Source organism: Canis lupus, chromosome 3 (genome assembly GCF_011100685.1).
Source record: "Canis lupus familiaris isolate Mischka breed German Shepherd chromosome 3, alternate assembly UU_Cfam_GSD_1.0, whole genome shotgun sequence".
Taxonomy (NCBI): Eukaryota; Metazoa; Chordata; class Mammalia; order Carnivora; family Canidae; genus Canis; species Canis lupus.
In genome coordinates, this window is record NC_049224.1 from 9,717,545 (window position 1) to 9,744,045 (window position 26,501).

Consider the following 26,501-nt stretch of genomic DNA (forward strand, 5'->3'; position numbering starts at 1 on the left):
GAAAAGGGGTCTCTCTGTTGCTTTTTCTCTTCTTTGGGCTTCGGGTAGATCCGCGTGTCGTGTGACTTGGAAACTCCGGGGCCCCCCTGCGATGCTTCCCCATTTGCTCTTCCGTGGGTAAAACGCAGGGGCGTCATGGTTACGCTTTTAGAAACGGTGCTGTAGCTTCACACCGACGGTCTTTCTGCTGTTTCTTCAGTTTGTCTTAAATGAGTTCAGACGCTTCCCCCCCACCCGCCTCCCACCTCCCCCCCCCCCCCCCCCCCCCCACCCCAGCAAGTTCTCTAAATGTCGCACTTCCTTCCTTCCCCCTCCCTTCCCCGGGCCCCTGCCGCTTTTGAAGTTTACCCGGGAGGTGGCTGCAACTCTGGTGTCGCGTGCACAGCTTGGAAGCCTTTTGTGAGGACGTGAACCTGGTTGTCAACTCCGTCCGCAAAGTCCCGGGTCGGGAACCGTCCCCGACCCCGGAGGCGTCCGCTCCCGGGGACCGCAGCCTGGCCCGAGCCCTTAGGCGCCCCGACACCCCGGGGCACGGAGATAGAGCCCCGGCCGCCGTGTGTGCGCGTGCGCGCGCGCGTGCAAGGACCGTGCACGCGTGCACACGGACACACAAACTTCACGCACTCCGTGTACTATTGTTGCTCCTCCCCAAGTAACGAGTGTGTTTAAGTGAGCAACGCGGAGGCTCGCGCTTAACCCAACTGGCTGCGTTCCCCCAAAAGGGCTGGCGCGAGGCGCCCCCGCGGGCCCGGGGCGGGAGCGGGGACGCCGAGGAATAGCGCCCGGCCCGGCCCGCCCGCCCGGCAGCGACGAATGCACAAAATTGGTCTATTCTGGAAAAGGAAAAAAAAAAAAAAAGGAGCCGAACTAGATAGAGGAGGTCGTTTACACAGAGTGTGGGTGGGTGCAAAACGCTGCCGAGCTCGAGGGGCGGGAAGGCAGGGCTGGGGGCGCGGGCGGGGGCGCGGGCGGACAAAGGGGTCTCGGGGACGGTGACACAGCGACGGGGGGGAGACGCGGAGGCCGCGCGTGGGGGTCCGGGCTCTTTGTTCCCCTGCGGGCGGGGGCGGGGGGTCCGAACGCCGGCGCGAGCCCAGACAAAGCCGCCCCGCGTCGCCGGACTCTGGGGGCGCGGGGGGCGAGGAGCGGGAGTGGGCGGCGTGGGGGGAGGGGGCGCCCCGTCGGGGCCTCCGCGCGCCCCGTGGGCCCCCCCCAAGGGAACGACAGACCTGGGACGCCCCACGGTTCCCGGGAGATGTTCCTGCTGTGGCCCTGCGCTGGACGCCCCGGGCGGGGGGGCGGGTCGCGGCGGGGCGGGGGCGTGGACGGGGGCGCGGACCGGGGGCGCGGGGTCGGAGCTCGGCCGGGGGCGCAGGTGGGGCGTGGACGCGGGCGCGGGAGGGGGCGTGGACGGGGGCGCAGGTGGGGCTCGGGGTCGGGGCAGGGGCGCAGGGGGCCGCGGGGGCGCAGGGGGAGCGCGGGGTCGGAGCTCGGACAGGGGCGCGGGGGCGGTGTACGGGGGCGCGAGGAGGAGCGCGGACGCGGGCGCAGGTGGGGCGCGGGGGCGGGGCGGGGGCGGGGCGGGGGCGCGGCGGTTGAGCTGCCCCGCGGGTTTCGGTCGCCCCCTGTTGGGGCCGAGCTGCGGCCGCCTCCCGCTGCCCTGGGAAAGCCGAGGCGGGCGCGGGAGTTGCTGACACGGGGCGCGAGGACCAGGCCCCCTCCTGCACCCCTCCCGCACCCCCTCCTGCCCCCCCCCCCATCACTCCTGCAGCTCCGCGGGTTCGGAGCCGGGACGCGGCGCGTGCAGGCCCCAAGCCCCTGGTCCGAGGGGGTGACTTCCTTGCAACCGCCACGGTCAGACGCCCCCTTGGGGTCTGGGGTCCGGGCCTGATGTCGCCCGCGGGCCCCAGGGCCGGATCCGAGACGGGCGAAGCCAGGGCGCGGCGGTGGCCCCGGGGAGCAGCGAGGCGACAGGCCGGCCCCGACCCGAGAGGGGGCAGGACGGTCAGTGCGGGGCCTGCCACAGGCCTCGTACCTTCCAGAAGACCCTCGTCCCCGAACCCTCGCGCCTGGTTTCCCCGCTTCTTTGCGCCCCTTCCCCGCCCCCACCCCCCGACCCCGGACTGGAGGTGCCACCTAGGGTCAGGGCGGCGTCGCGCCTGCAGCGCCCAGCGCTCGCTGCGCACCCAGGACACCAGCACCCCTCCCTGCCTCCCGTCCCCCCTCCTGTCCCCAGAGGAAACCGTACAAAAAGCACGGTTTTTACCAGGAGTTTCTTGAGACTAGGTCAGGGTCATTGCAACTTCAACCTTCCATGCAAACCTCTTCATTGCCTGGTGTGATTCCCAGTAGATAGTTTCCCTCAAAAGTTTCCCTCAAAAGGCTACAAAGTTGGTTTATTCGTGACTGATACATATATTTTTTTTCGTAATGGGAAAAATGGCCCATGATTCCACTGACTTGGTGTGCTCTCTGGGTATAATTGTGTTAACCGCATAAAAATAAGTGCATGCGCTCATTTCAGAAGAGAATGCATTTGAAAGTGTGGCATCAGCTTTAATATCACACGTATTTGTTTTGATTGCGACTCCTTAAAACTTGCCACACACTGCGCTCCAGTGTGACCGCAAGTGAGCCCAATTTTCTTATCATCTAGAGATTTCCTTTTTAATTTGACTGTGTACTTTAGGTTGTCTGTCTCAATAATTGTCCATTATGAATTCTGAAACTTCTGATAACATTGACAGTGGAGATAGACATTCAGAGTTAGAGTATTACCATTGTCAGCAAAGTGATTTCCAGCTGGTTCCAGGCTAGCACACACTCTTATAAATCAGGAAACCCAGGATCTGTGCTTTGTCTGCTTCATTTGGGGTTCTCCCAGAACCCCTAAGCCATAGGCTAAAGTAGTACATCTCATCTTTATTTTTAGTTGTTTGGCACTTAGGGAAGGAAAACACACAACTGCCTGCTGTTTGCGTTCAGGCTTAGTTCCATGCAAGTTCTTTTCTTTTCTTTTTCTTTTTTTTTTTTTTTGAGGGAGTTTTATAATTCCATATTAAGGAGGAAATTTACCCTAGTCCATGGAGAACACATTCATTCCAAAGCCAAGTTGTAAAGAGTTTTCAGTCGGTTTGAAGGCAGGGCTTTGGAGACCGAATCTCAAGAAACAAAACTAATTATATTTGTTATATGCTGCAAAATTAATAGAATAAGTTGTAGCGATGCCTGGCAACTCATATTTCAAAGAGAAAAATGTTTGTAAGAACTAGTAACTAATGATTAGTTTCTGTCAATGCTGTCCCTGGAAGTAGATTTTTTTTCTGAGCTCAACATAAGCAGGAATACTTTATACAATATATTGCTTTACGCTGCATTATTTCCCTGATGTGTTCTGTAGTTTTCTCTTTAGGAGGATATGTTGGATCCTCCTGCATGTAGTCCTATGCAAGAAATGTTTGCAGTGCAGCTGTTTAGTAGCTGTGTTTGATCTGGAAGGAAAAACTAGGAGGGGGTGGTAACATCCTTCATGCCTTGCATTGAAGGAAAAGCCTTGCTAAGACAGAGCCCCACCGAGGTCACTAACGGAAACATCCCTTGGGACCCATTTAACTTTATACAAAGAAACTTGCTCCAGAGACTGGATTGCCTGAAGCCCAGCCTTCTTTTCTTCTTCTTCTTCTTTTTTTTTTTTTTTTTTTTTTGAAGCCAAGCCTTCTTACACAGGAATCCCACCTACTTCAAGAGGACCTAGGACTAGCTGTAGCTGTTTTCATTCAAGGTTCTTTCTAGCTGTAGCTGTTTTCATTCAAGGTTCTTTCCAGGAATGAAACTGAATTTTGGTTTGTCACCAGTTCAATGGAAACAGTTCAAAGAGCAGAGTCATGTGGTAGTATTTCACTAATATAAAACTAATTTAAACTTTGAAAGCACTTTTCTTTTTTTTAAGTCGTGGAGGTCTTGAAAAGCCTCCATAGAACTAAGTACAGCAATCGTCTTGCCATGCCAACTGTCCCTTTAGCAACATTGTCAGTGAAAGAGTCTTCCACAGATATTTAAAAATGCCAGCCCATGCATATTTTTACTTCTCCTATGAGAGTTTATTGGTGGTAAAAATAATTGTTTTAATTATGGCAATCTGTGGTTAGGAAAAACTGGTATTAACAAGCCAGTTAACCGGATGAATATAGGGGAAAAAAAGCTCTATCCTTAGAAATGGTGAGAGTTTGTACCCATATTCTTGAAGGCGTATCTTCAAAAGCGTGAAGGTTAGCTTCCCTGTATATCCAGATCCTCATTCATATATACTTATTATCGTTAAACGTGTAATAGAAAAGTTGACTTCTGGGCCACTGAGTAGTAAATTGCACCCTCTGTTTCCTAGCATCTTAAATGACCTCTATAAAATGATTATTATTGGCCACGCGTAGGCATGCAAATGTATCATTTTCATCAGTAGGATAGTTGAAAATATTGATTTTTATAGAGTTCTAAATTTCACAGGGAGTAGTTGCATATGATGCTTTGAGTTGCTTCAAATTGGAACTACATGTTTAAAAAAGAATGCAAACCAAAATACCAAACTATAAGCCTCTAATTACAGAATTCATCTAACAGCTGTTACACAGGCAGTGTTTCCATTGATAGTAGGAGAGGATTGCCTACATAATAAACACAGATTTAGACTTTGTGACTGAGCAAATAGTCATATTACTTTTTAACTATATTTTTGAGATTTTAAAACAGTAAGAGGTAACATGTAAAGAAGTAAATGCAACCATAAAAAAAAAAAAAAAAAAAAAAAAAAAAAAGAAGTAAATGCAGATACTGACAGGGCTCTCCCAAAAACCGCATCTATTTCTCTGAGTCTGGGTCCACAACTATAAAGTACCAAGAAAATAGTCTGTTGACCAATAAATTGCTTCTGCTGTTATCTGTCCTACAGATAACAAATGCTGTCATAGGTATCTGTCACTGTCATCACTGTGACCAGCACTGCCATGCCATGTATATACTTGCCTGACAATGTTGATTGAGAGGGATAGCACAGTTGATTTTGTGTGTGTGTGATGTAATAGAAAATATGAGTAAAAATGGCTACTGAATGAGTTTTCTTTCTCTCCGTTGCAATCTCTGTCTCCCTGCCACCACCAAGTCTCAGGAAAGTGTCTCACTGTTGAGATGATTTGAGACTCCATGTAATTTTAGAAATTTGCACTTCAACAGTGCTTTATGGGTTACTTTCACATACACACTCCCATTGAGTTCCCCCAACGTCATTGTGTATTAGATAAGGTTTTTGCAAAAAATAAAAAATAAAAAAATAAAAAAATAAGGTTTTTGCAATTTTCAAGATAAAGCAAGGTCACTGTGGCCTAGAAAGAGAATATTGTCCAAGGACGTATAGGTGAGCAAGTGAAAGAACCACCAACATGCCCAGATCACCAGATATTCCAAAGTCTGCTTACTCCAAAACAAAATCTCTTCCGTCATGTCTATGTGCCTTCTGGGAAAATAAAATTACGATCTTGGGAGTCACAATTATACAGATGCAAGAGAAGTGGCCAAACTTCCTGTCTCTATTGTCTAAACACAACAGGGAGGGAGGATAGAGTTTGAAGACCTTTTTTTGTTTTTTTTTGCTTTAAACACTACAAAGGCCTTTTCTTTATATGAAAAATGCTTTTATTTCAAAAAGAATAAGTGTAAAGATTGTCCTGATTAAGTCGTACTCTCATTTCTTATAATACCTTTCATCAATCTCATACCTCTGCTAATGGGTAGGAAAAGTTGTATCGACAATTTGTCACCAGTAATTTAAATCAAATTATGTATTATGCTACTTAGATAAAATGCTTCTTACTTTCACAGAGCTGGCATTTTTGTTTTGTTTCAGAGATGGTGAACTATGTTTGAGTCGATCCCTTGTCAATAGTTCTGATAAAATCATTCGAAAGGCTGGCTCTTCGATCTTCCAGCACTCTGTAGAAGGTTGGAAAATCAATTCCTCTTTGGTCCTGGAAATAAGGTGAGTTTCTTTAATAAGCCATAATAAATTTCACATCATGTTCTCGAATATGTTGGGCTTGGCAAACTTATATTGAATGCTTGATTTATAGTTTAAATGTGAATACTTTAATAAAAGAGTGAACCAGCTCTACTTGATGTTGATCAATGAAGGATATGAAGCCATAAAACTGAAATGATTATGTAGTCAGAAATTTAAGGATGAACTTGTGGGTTTTGAATATGCTGTCTTTATTCTAATGGAATAAAATATACAACAGAGTACTAACATTTGATAGATTTTTTTTATTCTGTTACTCAGGATGGACATCTATTTTGAGAATTATCTTTAACTTCTTTATTAAGTCTTTATACCTATCTTGTGTCTTTGTGCACTGGATAAAAGTAGAGCTTATTCAACTCCTATTTTGCTGACTATTCTAAATAAATTTCATTTACTCTATGAATGGATATTTCTATGTGAAGTTCCTGTAATAAAAGTCTCGATAAGTATATCCTAACTTGGCAAAAGTCAGAAAATAAGTTTTCTAGAGTACTGGCTTGTTCTCTGTAAGATTTGGGATTTTTACCTGGAACAAGCTCTTGAAATCAAGCTCAGTGCCTACATATATCTATTATATCTTATTTTCTTCTAGTATAATCCTACAACTAGTAAGAAGGTTAGGGCCAGACTTCCCTGAGCATGGAGGAAACAAACACATCGTGTTTCCCCACAACTACATTGCTATATTGGTATGCTTTAAATCAGCATTTTAGGAAATCATACGCTTTTTAAAAGTTTCTGAGAACTATCCTTTACATAATAAAATCATTGCAATTTCATATTGGGAAAATGATAATTATTCAATGATCAGACATTATGGAGCAAGTTTTGTAAGTGGTTCTGAGGGTAAGCCATTGATCTGTTTGTCTGGGTCTCTACCTTACTGACTTCTTGGGTCATACCTACATGTAATGTAGATCATGAGGAACTTAAAGGAAGAAATCTACTGACACTCATCTTTAGAGGATGTGGAGCAGTTCATAAAATGCATTGTGGCAAAGACACTCCCCACATGTTGAAATACACTTGAAAGATTGAAAGATTTTTTAAAAGATGGGTGCCAGGGAAATGCAGGAATCATTTGTTTGAAGCTTTGGAATTGGCTGGAATGGGAAACAGGAATCAAAACCATGGCAATATCAAATGGTATATGCTTGGCTGCTTTTAGTTATGGAAATTTTGTGTCTTTGTAGACAGAGTATAAGATTGAGGAGATGAGTCTGATGACAGAGTTTCTAAATTGGGATCTTCCGGGTAGAATACGGTCAGCAAGTAAGATTTATTTCAACTGGATAAATGAGAACCCTTAAAATCAATATTAAACTTAGGAGATTCTATATAAAAGTACAGGTTTTCATATAGTCTTGAGAAACTGAAAATTTTGATAACTCTAGACCCGTATGTCCCCTGAGAACTAGTTGGCCGAGGCCAACTGTAGCCATGATCTCTCCAGCTTAACATGTTTACAGCTGGGGTTCCCTTCTTTCTTTTTCTTTTTCTTTCTTTCTTTCTTTCTTTCTTTCTTTCTTTCTTTCTTTCTTTCTTTCTTTCTTTCTTCTTTTTTTTTTTTAAGATTTTATTTATTCATGAGAGTCACAGAAAGAGAGGCAGAGACACAGGCAGAGGCAGAAGCAGGCTCTCTGCAGAAAACCCGATGTGGGACTCCATCCCTGAACCCCAGGATCACTCCCTGAGCCAAAAGCAGATGCTCAACCACCGATCCACCCAGCCATCCCATCTCCCTTCTTTCTTGATACATATCGAATATCTTCCTTACTGTCTCACTACCCTACCCTACATACACATTTGAATTTAGAAACCCTAAAAGAGATAATTATTAGGTAAAAGCTACAGAATGTAGGGAGTACACGAGGTCATAAATACAGGTATAGCTTAGTTTAGAACAGAATAAGGATTCATATATCTTGGAAAGAGAGAATTATGGGTGATATAAAAAGGAAATATTTGATAAAATCATTCGAAAGGATGATAAGGATGTCTCAAAAGGAACTTTCAAAATGAAAGATTTGGCAAGAAGGGAGCCAATTTAGGTAAGGCTATACAGATCAGGTAAAGGAAAGTAATGGAAGACAGTAAAGTAAAATAAGAAATTGTAATAAATTAATTGATAGATCTAAATATGCCAAATAACGTATCAGATAAAGTCTAATAAGTAATTAACAATAATCTAATTAATATATATGGCCATGCCTTCCTAGTATCCATACAAAAATGACACTACAGCGGTACATTTTGCTACTTTTAAGATATGCAAGCTAAGGGTATTAAACATAAATTGAGCCAAGCAATTCATTATTGCAATTTGACAAATTGATGAAGATTGCATTCCTATCTGTGAAGGTGATCTGTTTTGAATTATAACAGATGAGAATATGTATGAAATGTTAATAGTCTTTTCATATGATTCTCCTTAACAGATAAAGAAGCAAACAATAAAACATTGAGCAAATATTGAATAATACATACAAAGTTGTCACTTCCTTACGAGGAAATGATAACTTGTAAAACCATTATTGTACAACATGCAAACAATTCATAAAAATTATAATTGCCTATAGCATTAGTAACTAGTAAGTATTAATCAATTTGACACCTGTAATAAAAAATTTAGAATATGAAAATGTCTGATTGTTAGCTTAGCTTTTGTTTTTCTAAAGTCATACCGGAAGCTACCCATAAACTAATTTAGATCATTATCTCTATTTCTTCCCCACATCTATAACATTTATGAAGAACCACATTACTTGGTCTCTGTGAGGGGGTATGGGCATATTTTACAGTGTTTTTAAAATCCTACTTTGAAGTTTTGATTAAGATATTACAACTAATCATTTTTGATCTTCCATGATTAAACCATGGTTACAAATCTTTCTCATTTAAAAAATCTCATTAAACTTATAATGCTCTTGTGACATTCCTAATAAATTATTTATCTATTTGCATTAACATGTGAAGCAGTCACTGATGATAAGTTGTTTTTCCCTACATTTATAGAAATGATTTTTTTTCTTATTGCTAATTTTTTCAGCCTTATGTATACTCTGATGCTTTCATAAGCACATCAAGAATTGATTCATATATGCTCATCAAACAACCGTACCTCGGGATCCCTGGGTGGCGCAGCGGTTTAGCGCCTGCCTTTGGCCCAGGGTGCGATCCTGGAGACCCAGGATCGAATCCCACGTCGGGCTCCCAGTGCACAGAGCCTGCTTCTCCCTCTGCCTGTGTCTCTGCCTCTCTCTCTCTCTCTGTGACTATCATAAATAAATAAAAAATTATAAAAAAAAAACAACAACTGTACCTCTGGGGAGTTTTCTGAGAGAGATCGTACCACCTACATTGTGCATTGAAAATTCATCAAGATTTAGGAGAGTTTATACATCCCACAGCTAACTTCACAATTATAATGATTACCTTGGTTAAGGACTAGATTTTATTGGTAGTAGTTTGTTATTGTAAGCTAAGAAATGACACATTTAAGATCCATCAGATGTTTGTGAGTAAATCTATAAACATGGTACTGAGAGAGTATTTGATCATGTCCAGTGCTTATGACTGGACCTATTTTTACATCTTTAGGTTGTTTCTTTTCTTTTTTCCCCCCTTATTCTTCATATGTTGAATAGAAATCTAAAGAATTACAATACCGGGATCCCTGGGTGGCGCAGCGGTTTGGTGCCTGCCTTTGGCCCAGGGCGCGATCCTGGAGACCCCGGATCGGATCCCACGTCGGGCTCCCGGTGCATGGAGCCTGCTTCTCCCTCTGCCTGTGTCTCTGCCTCTCTGTCTCTCTCTGTGTGACTATCATGAATGAATAAAATCTTAAAAAAAATAAAAAAATAAAAAAAAAAATAAAGAATTACAATACCAAATGTAGATGCATAGAGAAATATGAGCTCAGCTATTCCTCAAGACACATCCTAATTAGAAAGAATATTTTCAAGCTGGTATCCTCACAGGTTAAGGTTTTTAAACAGATCAAATCTGCAGGTTAACTAAACATAACTGCAAATTTAAATATATTTACCTATCAAAAAGAATTTGCTGTTGCATGCATTGATTTACTTTAGAGAAAGTTCCATCTACAATTCTTCTCTTTACTTTGTTCACTAAGTAGCCAGGGGAGCACATCTTGGGTCACATAGCTTGTTAGTGGCAGAGTCACTAGCTGCAAAACTAGGTCTATCTAGCTAATAAAAGCTCTTATTTTGAAACACATTTCTTGGGCTCTCTTCTATTTATTTTTTTAAAGATTTATTTATTTATTTATTTATTTATTTATGTATGTATTCATTCATTCATTCATTCATTCATTCATTCATTCATGAGAGATACAGAGAGAGGGGCAGAGATACAGGGAGAGGGAGAAGCAGGCTCCTCACTGGGAGCCCGATGCGGGACTCGATCCCAGGACCCCGGATCACAACCTGAGCCAAAGGCAGACACTCAACCACTGAGCCACCCAGGTGCCCCTCTTGTACTCTATTTTAATACTAAAAATGCGGCCTTTCTGGAGTACACACAGTGGAGATTTTTTTTGTCTTTGTTTTGCTCCAACGTATATTATTCATCCAATATTACTAACCGCTGGACCAAATAATCAAATGGCCATCTGAAGTGTAAATTAAACTAAAAAAATGCTTTTCTCCAAGCATTTTGAGACCATTTTGCCTTTTCATTTAGCTGCGTAGGATTTTTCTTTGATACTAGAACATCTTCCTATAACAGCTGGGACCCTAAGCTCAGAAGCCCTAACAAGCTACAGGTTATGTTCTCTCCGTGCTTTGAAGAACGTTGCCTTGCGAAAATAATCTTTGAGACAAAAAAATCGTGTGTTCTCTCTGCTTTTTGGTAGGCATAATGAAACACTCAGCACTTCTTAAACCTTTTTAAATGTCTTTTTAGTGAGCCACGTTCGTAACAATTGAATTGATTCGGTGGTTTTTATCTAAAGTCAAAAGTTTGCAAAAACTGATTCCTAATATATGTAACATAACCTAATTTGCCTCTCAACTTGGGACGCATTCCAGCTGTAAGATTTGTCCTTAACAATACTCGCTGATGGAGTCAACGGTGTCATTTAGATGAAATTTTAGTTGCCACAGCACGTATGCTTGCTGTTGACAAGAAACCTACAGAGAAGAAAGAGTGGCACCTGGTGATAGGTTAGCTATATTTAACATTTCACAAGTGAAAACAATGTTTAGTAAATTAATTCTCTGGAACTCTGCAGCTGCTATTTCAAGTGATGTGTGATGTTGAAAGGGAAGTTCTAGTTGAAAATTCAGTTGAAAAGTTTCTGTATAGAATCTATTCCTGTCAGTTTAACAGTCTCAGCCTTTCAGTTTAAACCAGCATTGCTTAACAAAAAATAATCTTTATGACTAAGATTTTTAGCCTCACTGATAGTGAAACATTTTCAGGTTCTTTCAGTCCTGTTTATCATTAAAACAGTTGGCTGAATTTAGGTTTTTGCTTATTAATAGGGTTTCAAAAGTTACTTGATGCCCACAGAATGACAGTTAAAGACCTGGAAGGGATCTTTTTTGTTGTTGTTCTGTTCAGTCACACACAGAAAACACAACCTCTTGCTTTACATATCTGCTAATGACTTAGCCACATTTCTGGAAAACTAGTATTGAGACAGCCTACATATTAAACTTTAGCTTTTGTTGAATCATGTTCCTTTAGAGGCCAGAAGTTAAACTGAATTTCCCCTCTAACTCTCCATTCTCAAATAATTTTGCTTAACCTGCTCTTTTCATTTATGTCAGTTATCTGAGCAAAAGCATGTAGTTCTCCTTGGTGATACTGAAAATGTGGTTCAGTTCAGTGTAAGAGTTTTTCATGCTTCCAGTGACATTTAGTTAATCACATTTAAGCACTGGTTTCCTTTTTTTTTTCATATATTTACAGTCTGAATAACAACTAAGCAAATTCACAGAACTCTTATAGTCCATTATATCTATAATCTAAAAAATGCCTGGAGGCGCCTGGGTGGCTCAGTTGGTTAAGCGTCCGCCTTCGGTTCAGGTCATGATCCTGGAGCCCCTTGTATCGAGCCCCCCAATGGGCTCTGCGCCCAGCAAAGAAGTCTGCTTGTCCCTCTCCTTCTATGCCCCCCTCCACACTTATGTGCATTCTCTCTCTCTCTCTCTCTCAAATAACTAAGAATCTTAAAAAAAAAAAAAAAATAGAAAATGCCTATAACTTGCTAGGGAGAAAAAAAAACCCTAACCTTTCCCTACTGTTTCCAAAAAATAAAATATTATGCATTAAAGCCACAATATTGTTCACTAATAGTAATTATTTTCAGTGTTTCTTGAATTCTACACCAGGAATCTTAGATCAGATTATTTCTCATGTAAGCCCTAAGATGGAAACTAAAAGTTTAATTCAATGTAAGAAAAAGAACATACCAGAGACACTTAAGGTTTCCTTTCCTCCTTCTTTCAGTTAAAAAAAAAAAAAAAAAAAAAAAGTAAGTATTGCTGGGACGCCTGGGTGGCTCAGCAGTTGGGTGTCTGCCTTTGGCCCAGGGCATGATCCTGGTGGGGTGACCGAGTCCCACATGGGGCTCCCTGCATGGGGCCTGCTTCTCCCTCTGCCTGTGTCTCTGCCTCTGTCTGTGTGTGTCTCATGAATAAATAAATAAAATCCTTTTTAAAAAAAGCAACTACTACTCTAACAGGATAAAAAATTGTTGAGCCTATAAAACAGTATTGAAAGAACACATATTGTAGAATTACCTGTGTTCAATAATCATGTCTTTTATCTCAAGAGCTAGACAACATGGTACCTTTTGAAATTTTATTGAACTCTTTTTCTTAATATTTTATTTATTTGAGAGAGAAGAGCACAGTAGAGCAGGAGCAGGGGAAGAGAGAGAGGGAGAAGCAGGGAGCCCAACGCAGGGCTCCATTCCAGGACCCTGTGGTCATGACCTGAGCTGAAGCAGGTGCTTAATGGACTGAACCACAGAGGTGCCCCTGAAATTTCGCTAGCCTCTGTCCACTTTTTTTAATATCAATTTTTCCTAAGAGTCAACAAATTAAGGACGTCCTGTTATACTCAGGAATGTAAAAGACCTATGTCTGAAATATTTTGCTGCTAAGTTTCTATAACACAGCAGAGGTGCCGTTAGTGGAAAGTCCCTTGTGCTGTCACTTGACCAGCATGTTAAGAGTTAACATTTTTTGTGAATAAAGGGATTTTCGCTTTTAGATTTCCAAGTTAAAGAGTCTTCTTTCAAATCTGAATCTCTGGTTTATTCATTTCATCCTGGCAAACATTTCACTACTTGTGAGGTATATCTTCAGAGATCTACAACAACGCCTTTAACTGTGTTCAAAGGAAAATGACAATACCAGCTAGTTTGGCATTTTGACCACATCCGTGCAGTTTTTATTTTAAAGTCAGTCTTGTCATTTTCACAGGAAATAAGAATTTTTTTTTTGAAATACAGATGTCAGGCATCACTAAATTTTTCCCCAAACAAATGGTAGTTAATAAGTATATACAAAAAGGTTCTATGGATTGCTGTTCTTGGTACTAATTAACTTTTGTGAAGAATTATGTGTGCTCGACATAAGGAAAGACTTCTCAATTTTCTGCAATTCATACCTGATAATTGCTGATGTCACTGGCAATTGTCTTCATATATTATCTGTACTTTGTTAAGATGAACTGTTATGGTGCCTGATAGCATTTCTGTTAATTTTTAGATTTCATTTGTAGGGCATTTATATAGGTTTTCCTATATAAATTTCACTTATGACCCTGATATTCTGATTGAAGGAAAAAATTCAAAAAATATTTTCTTTTCCAAAGAGTTAATGGACATAACCTTTGTGTATCAAACCTGGCCAAACTTTTCAGTCAACTGATTTTCCTCCTTTTTTTTTTTTTTTAAAGATTTTATTTAATTTTGAGAGACATAGAGGCAGAGACACAGGCAGAGGGAGAAGCAGGCTCAATGCAGGGAGCCTGACATGGGACTCGACCCCTGGTCTCTAAGATCACGCTCTGGGCTGAAGGCGGTGCTAAACCGCTGAGCCACCCGCGCTGCTCCCTACAAATACTTCTTAACTGCTCCAAGAGCAACAGGCTTATTAGATATAGGCTATGAGTCCCAAATTATTGCAGTTTCATCAGGTGCTTGGCTGTATCATGCCAAAGTCACTAGCTTTCCAGCCAGCTGGATCTTTATTTTCACTTTTCATCATCTAACTTAGCATATACATACTTGTTTATACAGCATCCCACATCTGTTATCAGTTTCTTTATTATGTATGAGATAGGCTAAGCTTCTATATAAAAAAAATGGTTAATACCTAAAATACAGTGGATCAAAGTAGTTGGAAGTTTATTTCTCTCTTGTATAGCCATGCACATGATCCACTCATATAGCATGCACATGATCCACTCATATCATATGATCAAGCACAGCTGCACTTAGGTTTGTAAACTTGGGAGATTTTCTAGCTGAGGATTCATGTGCCTGAGTAAAACTTAGAAGATTCAAATACTAAAAGGAAGATGGGAAGAAAGAACACTAAGGAATAATTAACTATCTCTGCTATACAGTGTGTCCTATCTATCTATTTTTTCCTCTAACATACCCATTTTTCTTCCTGGATTCTTGAGCTTCAAAGGAAACTTTCATATAGTATACTTTTAACTCTTCCTCAAAGAATTATAATATACACAGAATTTGGATGAATGCATACAAATTCATTGGGAACTTCTATATTATCATTTTAATATAGTTAAGTGAGGTATGATTCCAATCCATTTTAAGTTATTTCTGTTTACCTTAACTAGATGAAATTAAATCAAACAAAATGACTATAGAGAATTAATTAGAGCTAAAGAATATCTAGTTATGCAAAGTCAAGCCATGGCATTTTCATGTTATTTAATAAACTAATTTTTCTTATTTTTTCCTTCAAGTTTTTATTTAAATTCTAGTAAGTAAACATATGGTGTAATATTGGTTTCAGGAGTAGAATTTAGGGATTCATCACTTATATATAACACCCAGTGCTCATCCCAACAAGTGCTCTCCTTAATACCCATCACCCACTTAGCTCATTCCCCCCCTGCACACCTCCCCTCCAGGAACTCTCAATTTGTACTCTTCAGTTGAGTCTCTTTTGGGTTTGCTTCCCTCTTTTTATCCCCCTTCGCCTACATTCATTTGTTTCGTTTATTAAATTCCACATATGAGTGAAATCGAAATCGTATGGTATTTGTTCTTCACTGACTTTGCTTAGCATAATATACTCTAGCTCCATCCACATTGTTGCAAAAGGCAAGGTTCCATTCTTTTTGATTACTGAGTAATATTCCATTATATATATATATATAGATATAGATATGTGTGTGTGTGTGTACATGTGTGTGTATCACATTTTCTTTATCCATTCATCAGTTGATGGACTTTTGGGTTCTTCTCATGCTTTGACTACTGCTGACAGTGCTACTATAAACTTTGGGGTGTATGTACCCCTTCAAATCAGTATTTTTGTATCCTTTGGGTAAATACCTAGTAGTATAATTGCTGGGTTGTAGAGTAGTTCTATTTTTAACTTTTTAAGGAATCCTAATACTCTTTTCCACAGTGGCTGCATCAGGATAACCTAAATTGTATCTTCTTTCACTCTATAAATAGATGTGCATACTATACTTATTTACCAAATCATTGAGAAGCTATATGCAAGTGATTTTTTTAAGAACAAATTCAATGTCAATAGAATCTACTTAGTTGGTTGGTTTGATTACCACCTGACAATTTAAAATTAGTAATGTACCAATTTATATTTTGTCACATATCCCTTTGTATGTGATATCTCCAGTTCTTAGATATTAATGGAAAACTTTGTATTTCAATACAGGAAGAACATTCTTCGTTTCCTAGATGCGGAAAGAGATGTCTCAGTGGTCAAGAGCAGTTTTAAGCCTGGCGATGTCATACACTATGTGCTAGACAGGCGCCGGACACTAAATATTTCTCAGGATCTTCACAGCCTCCTACCTGAAGTTTCACCAATGAAAAATCGCAGATTTAAGACCTGTGCAGTTGTTGGAAATTCTGGCATTCTACTCGATAGTGAATGTGGAAAGGAGATTGACAGTCACAATTTTGTAATAAGGTGAGCTTTCTTCTGTTCCTAAAGATTATAATTTCTTCAGAGATGTTTTACTGAGGTGTATAAAGCTGTTAGAAATATGTTAAGTCTAATATTAATGTTAGGGATTATTGAAAGCTCAAAAATATTTATGATATGTTTTTCTGTGTAGTATCCAAATTTATGTTTATCCTGGGATATAAAATTAAAAATATTTTATCATTGAAAGATAAGATAATCTTAAAAACCTCAACTCTTATTGAATTGATTGGACTTGGGGGTGGGGAACAACTCTTTCAACATGTAGTTATACAAACAAAATTGTGTCCAAAGGAGGTAAAAATATTTAATAAGAGAATGACAATGAAAGTGGAGGTAATGAGTTCCCATCATTGAAGTTGGTGTGAAGATCAACCAAGGCTTCTAGAATTCCTGAAGAGACTAAAAATCAGAGGTCAAGAAAAATAAAGAAGAAAAGATTTCACAGTGGAAGTGGAAATTGTTGCAACATAAAGAAGGCAAGTTTCACGTTTGATTAATACAGGATCTCCATGTGACTGTGACTCCTCATTCTTACGTCCCTCTAAGCTTCAGCCCTGGGATCTAGATAACATTAGGTTCAGCTCCACTTCTGACTCTGAAATTAAGACTGTAGTCTTTAACATTTCTGTCAGTTCACATAATTATCACTCCTTTCTTTTAGTGAGAACAATTAACATCTAGTATTTTAGCAACTTTGAAGTCTATAGTAAGTATTGTTCACCATAATCTAATGTTGTACATTATATCTCCAGAACTTTATTATCTACCTGTTGCAAGTAGCTCTCTGGTGTTTGAGCATTTGCAAATGGCAGGGTGTTTTGAGGAATAGAACTTCAAGAGGTTATTTATACTTTTCTAAGCTATGATTGTTTTAAAAACTTATTTAACAAGAACAAAATAATGACCAGCTCTTTAAGTTTGTAACTGTATTATGGAGTTACCAACGAGTACAAAAACTGAGGCTAATTGTCTTAATGAAGGCATAAAAATCATCATCATAATTATTTTTGCTTTCTTTTCCTCCTATTTTTTACTAGCTTCCAAAAATAGAAGTTGGAATATTATAAACTAAATTATATACTAGAGAAATGTTTCTGATCTTAGGTTAGGATAAAGTTTCTGATTTTATGAAGAAAATTTTAGCATGAGTCCAGGATTGGGTTTCTGATTTTACTAAGAAACCTTTAGCAAGAGTCCACTTATGATTAGAAGCAAATCATCTCTCCAGGAAAATAATCTTGGTTGTATTATGGCGATGTGGGGAGTTCGTTCCTTTGAGTCTCATGGATACAGTCATTTTCAATGACATGTCATTATACTAAACTTCAGTCCTTCCTAAAACTCTTGTCTTTCTCATAGAGTTTTGCCTCATCATCTATGTGCCAAATACCTTTCCCTTCCTCAAGAATGTTTGGCCTTTCATTATTGTACACGGGTCTCTTAACGCTAGAACGCAGTAAAGGCCTTTTTCTTTAAAATTCATGCAGAATGTCTTTCCTTGAAATAGTTTCCCATCCATATCAAACTGTTTCAAGTTGTTACAAATTTTAGTGACAGTCCTTAGAATCTTTCGGATTTCTCACCTTCCTAGAGATGTACTGCATGTGTATCTACATATCTAAAGGTAGTTTGGGTTATTTGTTTGCTTGTATGGCCTGTGTTCCCAGCTTGTTTGTTTGTTTCCCACTTCTCCTGTTAGTAAGTTTGTTAAGAGAGAGATAAATTATGCCTCGTCTGCTTGCAGAAGGTACTGATTAGTTCATGACCCCTCAAGGGTCAGGTTCTTCCAGATATTACATTCAACTTGACCTCTAACTTAATAAACCAAGCATTATTTTTAGATAAAATCTTCATTTGACATGTTAAGCTTCATCTTTAGTTTTTTCAAAAGGACTTTATAGAAATAAAATACTATCAGTTTTGTTTAATGACGTACATTATTATAGTACTGTTTAATGACAGTACATTATTATATGCCAAGAAATATCTCTTGTTCCAAGCAGTTGTCCGATTGGATAAAGAGGGCATATGTGGCATTATTGTCCTGTGAAGTATAATTTTGGAGAATGCTAATACTCTACAGAAATATTTAAAAATTAGCCTATGAAAAGTGCCCATCTCTTTGCACATATAATGGTAGCTATTCATAAATACACATACACACACACACACACACACATTGTCATGCATTTCCTCTCCTAAAAGAGATACTCTTTTAGTGACAATTTGTATCATCAATTAATCAATTAAATTAAATGCTAGTTTCAGTGGGAATTACACAAAATAAAATCCCCGGTCAATATGATGTTTAAAGTAAAAAAAAAAAAGAAAAAAAAAGAAAAATAAGTTAAAGCCTAGTTTAATTTTCTAATGACTGACTAAATAGGGAATTGATCTGTACAATCTTTGTGTGTGCCTGTGTGTGTATTCTTAAATAACAAGGAAATGTACTTAAATAACAGATTCCACATATAAGTGGTATCATATGGTATTTGCGTTTCTCTGTCTGACTTATTTCATTTAGCATAATACCCTCAAGCTCAATCCACGCTGTCACAAATGGCAGGAATATTGTATTAATATTATTCATTAGACCTACTTCTTCAGATATAGGCATTTGAATTCTCTGAATCTGCTACCTTGAAACCAGAGGAAACTATGACTTCCTTTTATGTGCTTCTGTATCCATAGAGTTGGCACAGGCCAGGATCTATATACAAAAGAATGTTCTATGGGATGTATAATTTTATTTCCAATATTCTCTTTTCCTGCCTGAAATAAGCTTTCCTCTTCAAATAAAATCCATATCTGTGGCATTTTTAAGTAAAGAGAAATACAGTTTTAGGCCTAATTAATCAAAAGACATCCCAAATACTCAGTTGGCCACTGTTATACTTCTAACATCATTTTTAATGATGTATGTAGACCAAAAAGGAAAAATATATGTGATTTTAAAATTGTGAAACATTCTTCTCCACCAGTATTTATAGAACCAGGAAATTCAGAGGCCTCCACAAATAACTCTCTAAAATTCTTCTCCCGTCCAGGTGCTGCATTAACTACAATTCTACCCATTGAAACACATTTGTTTGGTAATATTCTTATTGTCATTTAAAATGAAAATTCGTTAAAAGGGAAACATTAAATTATTTTCTCAAAAATACTAGTAACTTACTACATTAGTTTATTCATACAACAAACCTTTATGAGTGCCAACCATGGGCCAGTCATAGTGCAGCATAATTACAGAATGATAATCTTTACATTCCTTCTTGCAGGAGGCCTGTCTGTGTGGGGTCAGGAATAATCACTGAAATGAGAAGTCTCTAAAGACACATGGTAAATTTAAAATACTCGTCCGTGGCCAACTCTAATACTTCAAATTATGCAGAATGATACAAAATATGTCAGAGAGTATAAGGTATGCTTACTGTACTGAAAGAGACTGTTCAAACTCAGAATTGTACATGAAGTCTTTGAAATATTCCAGAAGTTCTCTAGATAAGTAACTAATTTTTAGATATCATAAAAAATACATTATAAGAAGATATCATAGAGCATTACAAGGTATTAGTATAGAGCCATGAACTGACAGCCTGACATACTCTAACCAGAAAATACCAAACAGCTACATATACCTTATAGAATTAGCTAAGCCATCAATAGACTCAGTTCCTTGACAAAGTGAGGAACACAAGTTACTCTAAAGAGTATGGTGACTTCTACGCAGTTGTATTGTAGGAAAGTTGGACCCGCTTTTAGACTTTGCTTACAATCTGTGGGATAGTCTGAATAGAACTTTCTGAGCCAAACTTAATTTCAATAGCTCTTTTTAATATCACAAGAGGGAGAATAATGATATCACTAGAATCTTCATCATTAAGTTAAAAAATGATAAGCATTAGATAAATTATCCTATTGATATTAATTCCTATACTTCATATTTGGGAAGCCTGACATATGCTAACTAAATATTGGAGAGAGAGAACCAATGCTACGTAGGAAAAGCATCACCCAGTAGAGCGTTCAAGTATCCAAGTAGAGTGCATTGTAGATGATAATGGATGAAGTGGTGTGCCTTTCTGTGCTTTAGTTCTCTGATTTTTAGACAGATTATCGTATAAACTATTTCCTTTACCTAAACCATTAAAATTTACCTTACTCACAGAGCCCACAGAGTGATGGGATTGCCTCTACAAAATCTCTGACCTGTTTAGTTTAGTCATGTCCTCCACACATACATATCTAAAAGTATGCTGTAAAATTTCAAGAATTTAGAGTTTAGAAGACAGTATGTATCATTTATATATCATCATTATAGACAAAGGAAAATAGGTTTAGAAAGCTACTTTTAGGCAATCTGTTTAAAAGTATCTTTTAAATCTTTTTTTTAAACTTTGTGAGTTGTAAAATTCTTATAACAGTGTATATCTTATATTAAAGTATACAGCTATTTAGCAGTGAAAATTGTTTTGGATTTTGGAAAACAATATTTAAAGTGCTTTTAAATTTTCTTGAAGTTATTTCTCAAGTTTTTTAGGTGATTTACTCCCATATAAATTTACAACACAGTATGTTCTAACATTTGTGCTGTCTATACTGAAAAATTTTATGAGCTTAGCAAGAGTGGTTTTCTAATGCCAGAAAAATTCGGGTATTTCTTAATATTGATACTGAGAGTTGGTGGAGAACCAACCCTCATTCCATCCTCCCTAGTCTCCTCCTCGCGCCTTGGTGTCCGGAAGTGATTATGTGTTCTTTCCTTGTTCTGGGTTATCTGGGGATTGCGGAAAATGTTAGGCAACCCATCCCTGCTGGTTTTTCATAAAAGAGAGACTATGTCCAGTCTGATGAAAATAAATATGGTCCTGCTCTGCACTACCTTTGACATTAGGTGTAAACCTCTGAGGGAGGAGTTAATTAAGTTTCCACAGTAATTTTTTTGACCATCACATACTGCTCCTCACTGTGCTTAAACAAAGATCATCACGGGTATGACTTATGTGATTCCAGACTAGTTGGAACCTCAAATTTAATTTTGTTCTTTTATTCCTTTCTTTGTATCTTGCTTTATACTGTCCCCATCTTCCCTCCAGCCTAGATCGGTTGCTTCTATTTGCTTGGTTTCTCCTTTCTTAATCATCATTTTTAGTTCCTGCCATGCTTGACCAACTCCCTCCTAATTTCCTCTTGGTTCATTTTTTTTTTTTTATAAAACTAGCATTGAGGGATCAATTAAAATTATCTGTCTATCTACATACCTATATTTATATATGTATTTGTGTAAGTACATCCTTGCTACTCAAATTGTAGTTCTGAACTGCCAGTGCTGCATCACTTGGAAGCTTGTTAGAAATCCAGAATCTCGGGGCACCGGGTGGCTCAGTTGGTTAAGTATCTGCCTTTGGCTCAGGTCCTACGATGGAGCCCTACATTACGGGGGGGTGGGGGGGGGGTTCCTGCTCAGCGGGGAGCCTGCTTTTCCCTCTCCCTGCCCCCCCCCACTTGTGCTCTCTCTCTCGCTGTCTCTCTCAAATAAATAAAATCTAAAAAAAAAAAGAAAGAAAGAAAGAAAGAAAGAAAGAAAGAAAGAAAGAAAGAAAGAAAGAAATACAGAATCCCAGCATCCCAAATGCAGAATGTGCATTTGATCACAGTGTTCAGGTGATTTTTATGTACATTAAGGTTGGAGATATTTTGGACATCTCAGTATACATGGACACCAAGCTCTAGGCAAGCTGAAACTCCCAATATATTTAATTTATTTAGCCTGTATCTTCAGGATCTAGCACCAGATTGATATGTTGAGATATATATTGTTTATTTATGGAATAAAATAATTAATGTAGGGCTTAAGAAAAATATGGTTTGTGTTCATGTATTATTGTCTTAGAGTTTATACAACACTGAATTGCAAAGTTAAAATGTAAGAGGAATCATATGTAAGTAAAGGTTGTTTAAACCCTTACAATTAAAAAGAAAATACAGAAATATTAAAGAGTAGGATAGTGAAATGCCCTAAATACTGGGGGTCAAAAAGCTGGATTCCTGAGAAGCTTAATATTGGACAAACATCTAAACATCATTATTTCCACTGTCCAGTGATGATAATAATATAGACCTATTATTTTAAAATGTTTTTCTAAGTATCAGATGGGAAATATAGTAATGAAATGCATAAACTGTAAGCTTAATGATGAATGATACTGAAGCACATTTTATTTAATTTAAATGTTGTAGGTGAGAATTAAGTTTGTCGCTGCATTTCCGAATTGCCATTGACTTGAAGTATAAATTCTCATTGTCTGATATAAACAAGATATACTTTCCCCAAAGTTATCAAATATGTATACAGTTGACACCAAATAAGGAATATATGGAATGCAAAGACAGGAACACTTCTCAGATAGGAGTATGTATAAAATCTGAGTATATAATATTAGAAGTAATTATAGTGAAGATATGTATTTCTTCAGGAAACTGAAGCAATGAGATAAAAATGTTTTACTTTATAATGATCTAGCTTCTTAAAATAAGGGAGTATGTTTCAAAAAAGAAAAAGATGGAGGAATTGACTTCCCTCGACTGATAGAAAACATTTTTATAACTCAATCAATTCTTGATTCTCCCCTAGTTGGTAATTTATGGCAGACTTTAAATCATCCTCTTGACCTTCAATGAATGCTAACTCTTATAGCAAAATAGACTCTGGGAAAGAAAAAAAATATTTCTGCTTCTCTGAGTGTTGATGAAAATAGCCTTAATTCTTTCCATTCCACTCTCACAGAGAATATGTTTGTCATTAACACAATTGTGTTAATGACAGTTAAGTTTCTGGTAGTGAGCCAGTTCCAAAGCATTAGAAAAATATTTAAAAATTAATTTTTATTAAAATAGCCACTTTATATTTTAGGGACAGTTCCATTGTGTATGCAATATTTGCTCCACTTAATCTCTACTATATTTTTACTTGATATTTTATTCATATTTTGGATTTAGGAATTTTATAGCTAATATAAAACTTATTATCTTTGTGATGTCTATGGATTTTAATAATAAAATTTATGTTCTAGGCAGAAATAAAAATCCCAATTTTATCATAATTATTTATGATTTTTTTTTAATTTAGCTTAAAACCAAATATGGACCTCATCATGGATTGTGATCTGAAGTGAAGCTATAACCTTTTTCTCAACCATATAATTCCTTGGATAAAAAGATTTTATCTAAAAGAGATGATTTTTTTTAATGGAAATGACAGTGATTAACAATTTCAAATTTTAGAACATTATCTTAAAATGCTTTTTCCATTTTCTAAAAATGTGTTATTTTAAACAGATATAATTTCACATCAATCTAGCAAAGGTTTTTAAAACTCTTAATATTAAGTGCAAAGTTGTGTTAACATTGGCACTCCTGTGAAATGCTTTCAAAAATGTAGATTGATACTATTCCAAAAATCTGGTAGATAATGTTTACCAAACCGTACAAATAGCATATTCCTTTAGTCACTATTTTGGTTCTAGAAATCTAGTCAAACATGAACAATTGCTTGTGTATCAAGTCATTTTATAATGCATGACAAAAAAAAAAAAAACATAAGTAAATCATGGCACATCTGCATGGTTTGTCATTCAACCAGCAGAAAAGAGGAATCTAAGGCAAAGAAACCAGTAAGCATAAAGACAAATACTTTCCACATAGAGTTTAGGACCACTCTACTATTAGGTTCATAATAAAAAACAATGTGGAAGGATAAATGTCAAGGTATATTGGAATTACATGATGAAGGATCATTACACCCTGCTAAGGACTTCCGTAGCATCCTGTAGTCCAAGTAAGTCCCTTAGAGTTTGTTGGTTTCTTTGTTCTCATTGAGGTTTTATTGTTCTTGCAACCAGAAGGGGAATATACTTAGAGATAGAGAAGCATAAGCACATTAAGAGATAAAAGGACTGTGATAATAAATTATTTTAAAAAGAGGAAGAACACTCAATGAGGGAGATACTAGAGGAGACAAAATGTGATGAAATCCGATTCATTGGACAGAGTAAGATGATAAACCATGCTTAGGTGATATGATTCATATTAACATAAAATGTTGTGGAGATTATCATTTCCTGAGGTCACTTGAGCATTAGCAAATGGATAGTTGAGCAGTTCTTCTGCAGATTTTCAAAATATGGCTTTAATTTGGGGTTTAAAGTATTTGTTCCTTTTCAAAAAACTCATCTGTAAATAGGCCCAAAATGTCTATTCCAAAATTAAATACAAACTTTTCAATACCTATCGCTTCAAGGGATAAATAGCATAGCTTTGATATTTCTTATCATTTATTCATTAACACCTTCATTCTTTTATCCATATGCTTATCAGGAATTGGAGATACAGAAATGAAGAGCAAGTCTCTAAATTTGAGATGATCATGGTCTAGTGAAGGAGATAAAGTAATGAATAATAATGTGCAAATTGCTTTATTAGAGTTATATAGAGAAGCAAGCACTGGTAATGAGGCAGAGGGAAGACATAAGCTGAATGGTCAAGGATGATTTCCTGAGAGAAGCAGCACTTGAGCTGACTGAGAAGGTAAATATAGAAAGGAGGGAAAAGAGAATGAGACCAAGTCCAAACTAGATCCACAATGCACAAAGGACTTGAGCGTGGAAGAAAGGCTTTTCTCAGCCTGCAGGTGGTTTCAGCATGCTGGAACAGAAAATTGTATGGGTCAACAGGAGCAGGTGAGGCTGGAGGAGGAAGCTGAGGGACAGGTAACACGGGGTCTGTGTTAAGGAGATTGGATTTTATTTTGCAGGACTCTGTAAAGCCACTCAGTAAAGGAAGGAGATGACCAAATTTAAATTTCAGGAAGATTTCTAGGTGATGGATAAATTAGAGAGAGATAACAGTGGTACGACTGAAAGCCTTCTAAAGGTGGAGATAGTGAGGGGCAAAGTGAGATAGTGACACTGGGGATAGAGTGGAAGGCAAACAAGAAAAATGATGATTTGCATTGTATAATAGATGGAAAAGGCAAGTGATAATAAATAGGAATGTGCTACATTTTAAAATGTGACTTTTTTTGATGACAGAAAATGAATCTTGAATAAACCAAACCGGTTCCCATTGGTTCTTCTGAGTTAGTTAGACAAACTGTAGTGTTTTTTTCATAGAACAAAGAGTATGCGTGACTTTCCTGAGTACATAGTAAGTTGGGGAAGGAAGCAACTGTAGACCTTTTTCCTTTCCTTTTCAAAGTTTAATATTTTATTTATTTTTAAAGGTTTTATTTATTTATTCATGAGAGACACAGAGAAAGGCAAGAGACACAGGCAGAGGGAGAGGCAGGCTCCCTGCAGGGAGCGCCATGTGGGACTCCATCCTGGAGCTCCAGGATCACACCCTGAGCTGAACGTAGACACTCAACCTCTGAGCTGTCCAGGCACCCCTTATGTTTTATTTTTAAATAACGATTGAACACACTTAATTTTTCAATTAGAAATAAGTTTTTGCTGAACTAGATTGAGAAGTTTCTATGTTTCTCTGAAATGTAAGAGTAATGAAAGATTGTCTTTATGAGAGTACATTGCAAATTTTGATGACTTAGCATGTAAAACAATAAGAATGCCATTATAATGTCTTCTATTTCCATAAGGCGCCAGCCTTCAAAGCAGGCTAAAAACAACAACAACGACAACAACCAACAACAAATAAAACCACACACACACAATAGTAACTATCTGAGATGACCGGTATATTAATTATGGGAATTATTTCTCTCTCTCTCTCTCTCTCTCTCTCTCTCTCTCTCTATATATATATATATATATATATATATATATATATACCAAATCATCACCTACACAATATTATGTGTGAACTATATCCTAATAAAATGGGAAAAATAGTTAAAAATCAAGTAATACAAAATAAAATAAACATTGACTTTATAGTGTTGAGCAGTTTCTCCAGTTGTGATCTATGGACCATCTTGTGGGAAATTCCTTTCTTTTATTATCTACTTATTGAGGCACCAAGTGGCTTAGTCATTTAAGCATCCCACTCGACTTCGGCTCAGGGCATGATCTCAGGGTCCTGGGACCCAGCCCTGCACTGCTCAGGGAGGAGTCTGTTTGATAGTCTCTCTCCCTTCTGTCCCTCTCCCCACTCTTTCCTGCTCTCTCTCTCTCTCTCTCTCTCTCTCTCTCAAATAAATAACATTTTTTTTTTTTTAGAAATCT

At 38.2% G+C, this 26,501-nt stretch overlaps 1 protein-coding gene across 1 annotated transcript in view; it reads left to right on the top strand.

Moving 5' to 3' along the window:
* ST8SIA4 (ST8 alpha-N-acetyl-neuraminide alpha-2,8-sialyltransferase 4) overlaps nt 1-26,501 on the top strand; it is a 93,068-nt gene that overhangs the window by 675 nt on the left and 65,892 nt on the right. Inside the window, exons 2-3 of the mRNA XM_038532244.1 lie at nt 5,897-6,028; nt 15,988-16,245. Of these exons, the coding sequence (XP_038388172.1) occupies nt 5,897-6,028; nt 15,988-16,245 (390 nt within the window). The remainder of the gene's footprint in view (nt 1-5,896; nt 6,029-15,987; nt 16,246-26,501) is intronic.